This window comes from Branchiostoma floridae, chromosome 14 (genome assembly GCF_000003815.2).
Source record: "Branchiostoma floridae strain S238N-H82 chromosome 14, Bfl_VNyyK, whole genome shotgun sequence".
Classification (NCBI taxonomy): domain Eukaryota; kingdom Metazoa; phylum Chordata; class Leptocardii; order Amphioxiformes; family Branchiostomatidae; genus Branchiostoma; species Branchiostoma floridae.
The window spans coordinates 7,578,260-7,589,862 of NC_049992.1; the positions used below are offsets into that span (position 1 = coordinate 7,578,260).

At 42.3% G+C, this 11,603-nt stretch overlaps 2 protein-coding genes across 2 annotated transcripts in view; one reads left to right on the plus strand and one right to left on the minus strand.

Annotated features, from left to right (window-relative positions):
- The window catches only part of LOC118430069 (C-type lectin BpLec-like), a 7,467-nt gene extending 870 nt beyond the window's left edge, over positions 1-6,597 (plus strand). The window contains exons 2-4 of the mRNA XM_035840778.1: positions 138-233; positions 1,289-1,402; positions 6,194-6,597. Coding sequence (XP_035696671.1) covers positions 138-233; positions 1,289-1,402; positions 6,194-6,597 — 614 coding nt within the window. The remainder of the gene's footprint in view (positions 1-137; positions 234-1,288; positions 1,403-6,193) is intronic.
- Positions 6,598-9,036: 2,439 nt separating this feature from the next.
- The window catches only part of LOC118430070 (collagen alpha-1(I) chain-like), a 6,503-nt gene continuing 3,936 nt past the window's right edge, over positions 9,037-11,603 (minus strand). The window contains exons 5-7 of the mRNA XM_035840779.1: positions 10,168-10,881; positions 9,325-9,549; positions 9,037-9,050 (exon numbers count right to left, since the gene is read on the minus strand). Of these exons, the coding sequence (XP_035696672.1) occupies positions 9,037-9,050; positions 9,325-9,549; positions 10,168-10,881 (953 nt within the window). The remainder of the gene's footprint in view (positions 9,051-9,324; positions 9,550-10,167; positions 10,882-11,603) is intronic.

An 11,603-nucleotide genomic window follows, 5' to 3' on the forward strand; every position in this document is an offset into this window, starting at 1 on the left:
GCACAAGAGAACCTAGCCAACTTTGAAAATCGCGAACCAACGCACCCCCCCTCCACACACACACATAAAAACCAGCCCCGTTCGAAGACTGCAACGGAGTCTATGAATTTTTCTCATTTGAATATTAATTTCTGCAGACACCACGCACATGCAGAAGCGCCAGACTAATTGGTGGTGGTCGATGGCTGACGCAGCTGCGAGTAACGCCAATCCTGTGTACGTCACCAGAACAGGTAAAAGTTTTATTTATTGCGTTCAATTCAATGCATTGACGTCTTACTAATACAGTAGAAGCCGCTTTATTGCACATCCTATTTGCCATCGTATTTCGTGCAATTATCCGGGTGGTGCAATAATGCGAAGTTATCTAGCTGGACCGCACTGGTTTGGGATTTTGGAATTCCGTGCAGTTAACAGAAGTGTGCGTCAATCCGTTGTGCAATTAACTGGCTTCTACTGTAGCATAATAAAAGGGGGATGCTCTGAGCTAGGGATTAATCGATTTCTTTTGTCAGGGTCTTTGTGAAGGAATATCTAATCTAGTAGGTTTACTACGTATTCATTGTCATCACATTTGTTTCAAAATAGGGACGAAAGGAGTATCACTGGATGTAGGCATATCAAGATTGTAAGATTAACATTTAAAAATGAATGCTTAAACTAATGTCAACAAGGCGATAAAAAAAACAACTTTAAAAGAATGGTTTAATAAGAACAAGCAAGAGAAAACTATTTAGAAAAGGCGAGGGGAAAGACAGTCACATTTTTTAGGTAAATAAAATGAAAAGACTAAATACGCTGTGAGCATAGAACTTATTTTGAGATGTACTGTGCTTTATGCCACCTTGTAGGAAAACAATACTTACATTAACACTTTCAAAATTCAAAACAGTATGTTTATAATGAAAATAAACAAACATTGCAGGCTTGTGACAGATAACAATAATGTTGTCTCTATTTCTGTGCCATCACTGGATTGTATCTATTGTCCTTATTGTGGATTTATTGTAAAGTATTTTCTATTTTTCCATTGTTGTTTTTACTTGGTCATATTCACAACAAAAGCTGTTCAAAATACCATCATTGGCTGTACGCTTGCCAGGACAACAATTGGCAAGGGCGTCTTACTATATGATTTTAAAGAAACAAATAAACAACAAAAATGAACGCAGTGCATGGAATGTGCAGCAAATATTTTATGAAATTGTAGTATAAAAAATCACTCACCACAGTAGGCGAAGTTAGACTCAACTTAGTATCAACACGATTTTTTGTTTTCTTGAATCAGCGACCTCCGACACAGCCACTGAAAAGACGGCGGGTAGCTGTCTGAGCAAAAAGCTGTGGGCCGCGATACCGTTTGTGCTTGTCGTTATTGTGGTTTTCGTGGCTTTACTTGCAGGTCAGTTGGTGTATAACTTGCCAATAAATTCTTGTAATCTCCTTAGTTAAGGTTATACTACTATTAATTATTGCAGGTCATCCATTGTTGTTTGCGCATACTGACAATTATTATGTCAAGTTACGTAGAGAAAGACATTGTTTTTGCTGGTGTTTTTCGTCTTCTTCTTTCTCTTTTCTCTTTTTTTCTCTGTCATGAAGGTTCAATGGGATCAACCATGCAAACCTTATCTATGTTAGTATACTTGTTAATGTGAACAATATATATAATAACAATATATAATAAGAACAATTGCACACTTTTGATTCTATGCCAAAACGTTTCTCAAAGTATGTTTATTATCGCAGTAATTCAATGGATGAATCCAGTTGCATATATTATGTTAATATTTCTTGGCGTTGCCTCTGGGGTGAGCCTTTTGGTATATTATTGTGCACGAGTAGTTTGACAAAAGGCAAATTACTGGGAGGGAAACATTCTGCATTTTCTCAAAAAAATATCGCATTTCTACTCCATTTCAAGTCTTGTTTGAGTCTAATATCTTAAGATAATATCGCAATGATTTCGTGATTTTCTTCTTTCGTTGCTCAGTTAAAGTCATCGCCCTTTCTAATGAGATGTCCGAACTTAGAGTACAGAACCAACAAATCAGGCAACGACTTGTAGAATTAAAAAGTAAGTAAAATGTCTTCATAAAAATGCATTAATTAATATTTAATGACCTTATCAAAATGTAGAGGTTATACTTCATGTTCTACAGAACGATTTATCTTTCAATTATACTAATTACTCTGATCTTTACTGTAACAATCAGTAACAGAATAAATTTCATGTGTCAACTTGTTATTATGTTTATTGCTTTTACGGGAAAGTTTACCGTAATGTTGTAAGGTGAACTCTCTTGAACAACTATTTCAACATCATAAAATTAGGGTTATCAGTTATCACAGTCTCTATCGTTCTTTGGACCTTTAGATCCAGCTGGACCTGTCGGGCCTCCTGGACCTCCAGGAAAAACGGGACCAGCCTACCCAAATGGAACCTCGATGTGTTTGAGACCAGCTGAAACACCAGAACCTCTTCAAACATCAGCACAATTTGAGTCGAATGAAGGTAACACGACCATTCTCTTTTGTTCCATGCTCCTACGCAGAGGGACCACAGTCGTGTCGAAACTCCCTGTGGTCACCTCTGCTGTTTGGTGCACTCAGATCAGTTACTGACGCCCTGCTTATACTAAATATTAATGAAGTTACCCTTATATGAGCCGTTGGGATCGGGCGCAGGAGGATGGAGCTATGTAAGACGTAACATGATTTGCTGATAGCGGTCTTTACGAGATGGCTTTCGTAAACAGAAAGCCCAACAAAGGCCTATTCTCTGATTGGCTGACAGCTGGTTTGTGGTGACGCTCACAGTAACTGCTGGTGGGCCTCCAGACAGCAGGGCCCCAATAGGCAGTTGGCTAGCCGTTGGGGACCGTGCGTAGGAGGATTTTGTTCATACAAATCAATCATTTTAGGGTAAAGTTACATGTACAACCAAATTGGTTTTTAGTTGTTCAGTTGTTTACCTGGTTTCTAAGCTTTATGACTGCTTTTTCTTATCATTGTATTATCCCGGGCGATGGTCGGAAATGGCCTTCAGTCTCACCAACTCAGGAACACACCGCCAGCCACCACTGGATAAAAACTCGGTTGATTTTTTCCTAAGCTAAAGCTAAGGGCACAACCCACCGTACGTGCAAATACGTGCTGTCTACGTGCAAAAACGTGGGCAATCTTTTGGGATCCGTAAGTGGTAAGTACCGCCTCCGTACGAGCTCGTAAGGAATACGACGGATTTTGGAGCACGTAGACATGCAAGCCGAAGAACTTTACGTTCTGGCGAAACTTTTTGTGTCATCAGGCTAGCCGGCTGTGGATTCGCCCCCATACGTGCCAGTACGGGCGACGCGCCTGCCCTGCACAGCTAGAACGTTTTCAGAAATACGTGGCGGACGTGGCCTCCCAATAAAACGTACCGACAAATTGCACGTACGTAGCTGTAGAGGTGAGCGGCCACCAGCTCTCGGTGCAGGGTGTCAGAAGATTGTGTAATTACAGGACCATCAGAGATCATTTTGTCCTTGAAGTTAAAAATCGCTTTGATGCTCTCTCTGACCCAACAGACGACATAGAAACGACATATAACAACCTTGTCAAGGCCAACGAAGATGTGTCACTCACAACCCTACCCAAGAGGGAGAAAAGGAAAACCACACCTTTTAGCCTGCACAAACAAGTCTCGGCCGCACGCAAGAAAGTGACGGAAGTTACAAAACTCCATGAGAAAAGACCAACAAGACTTTCCCTTAAGAAAGTTACTAAAGCACAAAGAGAGCTAGATATCGCCTACGCTAGTGCTCAAGCAGAATACATCAAAGGGAAAATAGACAAAATTAGCCTCCTGCATGCAACTAGACAATATGAAGCAGCATGGAAAACAATTAATGAACTCAGTGGACGGAAAGCCCAACCTACAAGCAAGATAAAAGGAGGATCCCAAGAAAACAGGAAGGCCAACTGGCTCTCACACTTCAAGTCCTTACTTGGAGAAGTTCCCAAGTTACCACCTAACCAACCGTTAAGAAGGATACAGGTGTCTGAAGAGCTTAATATATCAACTGAGCCCTTCTCACTAGAAGAACTTGAAGCCGCACTGGACTCTTTCTCTAACAACAAATCCCCTGGACTTGACAACATCCCTACCATAATATGGAAGGATCCGGTATTCCATGATTTGCTTCTTCACCTGTGTAACAACACCTTCCTTACACACAAACCTCCTTCTGCCTGGCTCAAAGGTGGTATTATTCCAGTACCCAAGAAAGGAGATTTGACTTCAGTTGCAAACTACCGTGGGATCACTCTTACTCCTATAGCTGCCAAGGTTTACAACAAGTTGCTACTTAACCGTCTAGTTCCTGCAGTAGACCCACTCTTAAGAAAGAACCAGAACGGCTTCCGAAGAGGTAGATCCACCATAGCACAAATACTCTCCATCCGCAGAATAATAGAGGAAATGAGAAGATGCGACAGAAATCTTGTACTACTGTTTGTCGATTTCCGAAAGGCCTTCGACTCCATAGACAGAAACATTATGTTTGAGATACTTAGTCTGTATGGAATACCATTACCCATCGTCAGTGCAATCAAGGCACTATATACGAACACCACTGCTACTGTGATAACTCCCGATGGTGAAACAAGCCCGTTTGAGGTCACAGCCGGTGTCCTGCAAGGAGACACATTAGCACCTTTTCTTTTCATCATAGTGCTTGACTATGTACTACGTCTCTCATTGGACAGCATGCAGGAAAAGGGTATAGAAATTCAACCTAGAAGAAGCAGTCGCCACTTAGCTGTGAATCTTACAGACCTAGATTTTGCAGACGATCTAGCACTGTTAACACACCTAGTCAAGGATGCTGAAGATCTTCTGCAGTCTCTCGAGAAAGCAGCGGCCCAAGTTGGACTCTATTGTAATGCAGCAAAAACTGAATTCATAAAAACAAGTACAAGTATTACTATTGCACCAACTGATCTCAAATCCCTATCTGGAACTTGCCTAAAAGAAGTCGAGGACTTTAAGTATCTCGGGTCTTACATTATGAACTCAGAAAAGGACTTAAGCATTAGGAAAGCCATGGCCTGGAATGCTTGTAACAAACTGGATAAGATCTGGCGCTCCAGCATAAACAACAAACTTAAGGTACAAGTCTTCCGCGCAGTAATAGAGCCCATTCTCCTGTATGGTGCTGAAACTTGGACCTTAACAACTCGTCTGGAGAGGAAACTTGATGGTACGTACACACTACTCCTGCGCAAAGCACAGAACATTTGTTGGAAGCAGCACCCATCCATAAGGGACATTTATGGAGATCTCCCGAGGGTCTCTCACAGACTCAGACAGAGACGGGCACAGTTTGCTGGACACTGCCTTCGGGCTAGTGAAGAGGTAGTTTCCTCACTCCTCTTGTGGAGGCCTCGAGGAAAAACTCACTCCCGGAAGCTGACCTTCCCGAGACTGCTTTCCAGGGATACCGGGCTAGCGGAGGAGGACCTGGCAGCGGTCATGTCAGACAGGAAGGCGTGGGCTGAAGTAGTGCATGGACTTACCCCGTCCCCTCCGGGGGTCGACTAGGCAAGGCAAGGCAATTACAGGCTACTCAGTAGTCTGAACATCATTGGATGGATGAAATCGGACAAATAGTTTGTTCTTTACTTCATCAGGATCTACAGCGAACATCACCGACTTGGAGACCGGGCATTGAGGAAAACTTTGTGTGCCATCGTGCTGCGGATTCGCCCCCGTATACGTGCCAGTACGGGTGACGCACCTGCCCTGTACAGCCTGAACGTTTTCAGAAATACGTGGCGGACGTGGCCTCCTAAAAAAACATGCGGACAAATTGCACGTACGGCCGTTTGTACCCTTAGCTTTAGACACAATCATGAGCTACTTTGTCTACGTCTTCCACTTTCTTGCCGTCTTCTGTCCTCTGGGAGGACCTGTCTCTGCTCTATTTCCAAGAAATTTCTCAAATAATGACCAGTGACTTAAAGATTTCTAAACACCAGAAAAAGACATCTAGAAAAGAGCGTATCCGTATCATCTAGAGGGGCGATGTTGCAAATGCAAAGCATGCTTTCAATGTCACATTGTTTTGAGAGTTGAGGTCCACATCGTCCATCCCTATATGTATGATTGTTGTCAACGTTCACTTTTTTCTAGTTTCTTGTCCCAAAGGTTATTCGAATCTACGTGGAGCCTGCTACAAAGCGTTCAACACCTTGGTGAACTTCGGGGACGCTATCCTGCACTGTCGTCTGGATGGTGGTACACTCGCCATGCCCCGGGACCCGGCCACCAACGACTTCCTCATCTCCCTCAAAAACCACGTCAACCCCAATGCCCGCTTCTGGATTGGACTGCACGACCAGCGAAGGGAAGGACACTTCGAGTGGATGGATGGAGTTGCACTTGGAAGGTACAAGCCGTGGGATTCACATCAACCAGATGATGCTAAAGACAAGGAGGACTGCGTTCAATACTTTATGTACACTGAGTCCCGCTTTGGAGCAAACAAGTGGAATGATGCTGACTGCAATGATCCATTTCCCTTCATATGCCAGGTGACTCCAGATGCCTGACGCCATTTCAAGCTATCATCAACACTATTTATACTATGCTCACTAAGGTTTCATTCATGTGTCACGTATCTTAGGTGCGAAAAAGTAATCGGCTGCATGGACCTTTGTTAATGATTTAGTTGTGAGAAATTTAGATGAGCCCAACTGACTTCTTCTGGATACGTTGCAAACTTATTATTGAATTGTTTGGGCCAGTTCATTCAGTGACGTTGAAGAGGAGTTATGGATGCCACTCGAAATGTCCGGAAGTAATTCTCCGTTTTAATCCATTTGTGGAGATTGGATGGTTTTCTTCTAGATGTTTTAAGGGTTATATTGTGAGTTATAATTACACTACGAAGAAGTCATCAATGGGTTATAATCCACTGTCATTAAGAAGAGTAATCACACAATGCTTAAGCCCATTCTTAGAAACCATGCGAAATCAACCTGTGGAAGGAGCTTTCTGTATGTTGTATTATGGAAATACAGTAATGGAATTTTTCGAACTTGGGAAATGTGATGTTTGGAGACAATTGTTTTACGACTTTCTAAGGTACAATTGAAATACAATGCTTCATTACACACTTTATTCACGTGATTGTGAGATAAAAGGGCGATGCTTTTCAATTGTTTATAATAGTTGTGTTATAATGATGATCATTGTGTAACCGTTTACCTTGTCAGAATGTACATAAGTGGAATGACTCTGTGATTCCAACAGTAATTGTAGTCTGTAAACAAATGTGTCATTATGGATTTCTATAATCATAACCAGAATTCTGTATGTTCATATTAATATTTCATATAGACATGTGGTATCCTTGATCATGATTGTACTTGTAGAAGAGACAGTAACTATATCTGTAGTAGTAAAAATGAAACTAGTTTGATAGTAAAAGTGCCCCAATGTGGTAGCCATGACTGTAGTTGTCAACTCGGTAAGTGATACGAGTTTGCCACACAAATGTCTGTCTGCGCACCTCTTGAATACAGAAATAAAAGGCTTGTTGGCTGTGATACCATGTTTTGTTGCTTCTATTCTTGTTACACCGTCTATTGTGAAAATCTAGCCATCAAGAGGTGTGTGTGTGTGTGTGTGTGTGTGTGTGTGTGTGTGTGTGTGCGTGTGTGTGTGTGTGTGTGTGCGGGGGGTGGCGGTGAGCCCAGTCTAGGGTTTACTTCTAAGATATTGTGTACATATTTAAGTAATCAAATCCACGTTCACAAATTAATCTTGAGTGATTTTGCTTGTTTCATAGCAAATTGTTTCATAGCGACATCTGTCCTGCAGTACAATGTGAACCAGTCAGAATTGCCCTGAAGAAGGTGACAGACGGTCACCGAAACGTCGGTGAGAATAAAGCATTGGTTGTGTAAAAAGAGTCTCTTTATTTAGTATATCTTTAGTCTAGTAATGAAGGTTTCAATGTACCAATGATGGAAAGTTTCTAGGACTCCAATGGCATCATGAATGAATGCAAAATTAGGCCATCAGGTAACCCATTAAAATGCATTGTTTTGTCCTTTTTTGGTCCTTTTCTATCATATGGGACTAAGAATGGTAGAGACGTGACAAAGTTAAACTCAATCAGTCTTTCTTTATTAGCTTCTAAGATGTTGTACACTTATTTCAAGTAATTCTGTTGAGATATTGCTAAAATTGCCAGTTATATGCAGGTACACCACATTGGTTGTGTTATGTTGAAAGAACTTCAAACGCCGTTTCACTTGTCTTCACATTGGAGATTTCTAACTTCAAACCACATGGTTTTGATATGTCAAAACTTCTTTTGTTATTTCATATCTTAAGTATTTTTTTACAGATTTATGGTGTGTCCTACAACTTGATATAAAAGGATGTTGACAAACTACAGGAAGGGCCTGCCTTCCGGCTACAACAATGCATCAATCCGCATAATGTGCACTAAAAAAGATAAATGTAAAATGATTACATCATTTAGTGCTATAGAAAGATCATGCAACAATTCTTAAGTCTTGGTGAAAAAAGTCTGACAGATATTAACATACAAACATTCTTCTTGTATACATTCCATAATGACTCATACTAAAACATATAGTTTTACAGGGCCATTTCCAATTCCCTTGCTTTGTTACTTTACAGCGAAGTATCATCACTTATACAGTACCATACAGAGCCATCTCACTTGTGCAATTAGAGCTATGTCACTGAAGTACATTGTTACAAAGTCATCTGTTGCAAAACTACCCTTGCTGCAAGACAATGTTATAATTAGCTGAAACACATCACCCTTCTGTCTTACATTCATTTGAAAAAGATGCATAATAAATCCATTTGATCATCACATGGTTTTCAAAAATCCCAAAAATGCAAATATAAGATAACATACAGAAATTGAAAAAAAGAACAGTGGTCATTTAATGAATGAATCAATGAAGGACCTTTATATTGTACATTCATTCCTAGGCCTCGACGGGCTAGGTATAGGTCACTGATAACAGGCATAACAGAATAATGAGCATGGTCAAGTGAAAGCTGATGACAGCGAAGTATTGAATGAGAAGAAACGGTAAGCTTTTATGAAGTATCTGGAGTCACTTGGCATATGAAGAGATAAGGAATGCTGCAGTCTGCGTCATTCCACGTATTTGCCCCCCAATTGGTATCCATGGAGCTGAAATAGTGGACACAGTCCTCCCCCCAATGCCGATCATCTGGTTGCTTTGCGCCCCACGACTTGTATCTCCGAAGGCCAAGTAGTCTACCATCCATCCACTCGAAGCGTCCTTCCCTGCGCCGGTCGTGCAGGCCAAACCAGAAGCAGGACTCGGAGTTGACGTGGTTTTTGAGAGAGATGAGGAATTCGTTGGTGGCCGGGTCCCGGGGCATGGCGAGTGTACCACCATCCAGACGACAGTGCAGGGTAGCGTCCCCGAAGTTCGCCGGGGTGTTGAACGCCTTGTAGTAGATTCCACGCCGCCACGCATAACCTTTCAGAAAAGATGTTAGCAACAAAGTTTGAGTATTGCTAAGTAAGACTAGAAATGCAACATTTTTGCTGAAATGCAGAATGTTTTTTCCATAGCCTTTTGTCAAGCCACTCGCACACAGTACTGTGTCATTTAGGCTCGGTCTGTAATATTGTGTGAGATTAGAAAATATATCTATATCTACTTGGTTTTTAAACCAGGTCATTATAATAATTATACTATACCGCCAGGCTCACCCTATAGTATTGCGTTCATATTTGCAACAACAGCTAATATATAACCTAAGCTCTGATTGACTACTGATTGCTAACATTTGCAACAACAGCTAATATCTAACCTAAGCTCTGATTGGCTACTGACAGCAGAAGAAAGAAAAACACACCAGCAAAAACAATATGTACACATGTATTTCCCTCCCGATGAAAACATGATAAGACATAATAAGCAACGTTTCCCTTCTGGGTGATCTTAATTCTTGAATTTCTTCAATTCTTTACTTAGAGACACATGAAATGATAAAAAAGATGAATCATAAAAAACTTCGACAAGAGATAAAACACCATATCATCAAATGTTATAATTGTACTCTACATCGTGTGCTCATGATAAAAAACTTACCTTTATCCGACATGAACCGTGCGGCACTTTGGCGATGTTGGCGTGGTCCGACAGGTTCCAGACACATGCTGTTGGAGCCGGGTGGGCCCACGGATCCCGCCAATGCTTTGGGGCCCATGCGTCCACGGGGTCCATGGGCCCCACGAGGTCCAGGAGGCCCGGCAATCCCTGGCCCATCCGGCTCTGTGGGAACACGGGCTCCACAAGGTCCAGGTGGACCGGCCATTCGATGGGGACCCATGGGTCCACGGGCTCCTCGGGGTCCAGGAGGTCCAGGAAGTCCGGGAAACCCTGTCCCATCCGGCCCCATGGGTCCCCTTTCTCCTGGAAGTCCAGGAGGCCCGGGAAATCCAGGTCGAGCTGGCCCCATGGGTCCCCTTTCTCCTGGAGGTCCAGGAGGCCCGGGAAACCCAGGTCCAGCTACACCCACGGGTCCCCTTTCTCCGGGAGGTCCAGGGGGACCGGGAGTTCCGGCAGACCGAGGGCCTGCTGGGCCCATGGAGCCCTTCTCTCCCGGAGGTCCAGGAGGCCCCACAGACACAGGGCCAGCCGGCCCCATGGGTCCCCTTTCTCCTGGAGGTCCAGGAAACCCAGGCTCTCCTGGCCCCATGGGCCCCTTTTGTCCTGGGTTACCAGGAATCCCTGGTAAACCAGGGGGACCTGGGGGACCAGGTGGTCCCAGACTCCCCAAAGAGGCCGGAGACACACCAGTTCCTGAAAGACGATAGATTTGGTGTTTATAATGATAATCTTTATGGCATATTCATGCCCGAGGGCTAAATGCACAAAAGGACCACATGTGGTCTTATGGATGCAGAGGAAAAACTTAACTTATACAATGATTTTAAACTAGGCTAAATGGAAAAGTAACTAATACACTATGTGTTACAATCTCTAATGGCTGCATCTAGTATGTTCTTCTCTCTTTTTGAAACACATGGAGGCATATTTACATATTGCGTCAATAGCATAATCGTCCTTGCATGACATCAACTATTTAAACAAGTCTTGTTTTGACATTTTCTTACAGTTATTGTCTATTTGTAAAGTATTAAATAGGGATTGGCGTTCGTATTCATATAATGTACACTCTAGTAAAAATGTGTCTCGTCTTCAAGATACAAGTGGTCACAGAATTTATATGTTCTATCATTTAAAGGAGTACGGTTATGCTTGCCGGATTCTATATGTAACGGATGGTCACTTATGCGAAATTTACACATAGCTGTGCGATGTTCAAAGCTTGAGATGCTAAGGTATTAAAGTTTCTCTTTCATATGTCTCTTTATAAAACACACAGTAACGTACAAACTATACATACATCACAGGGAATTCTTATAAAAAGCACTGTGAATGTGGCAAAAGCGTAAGATGTCACTCTCTTTATTTTCATGGTCTAGCTAGAATTATCACTGTACAATATCAGTAGCCTCTAC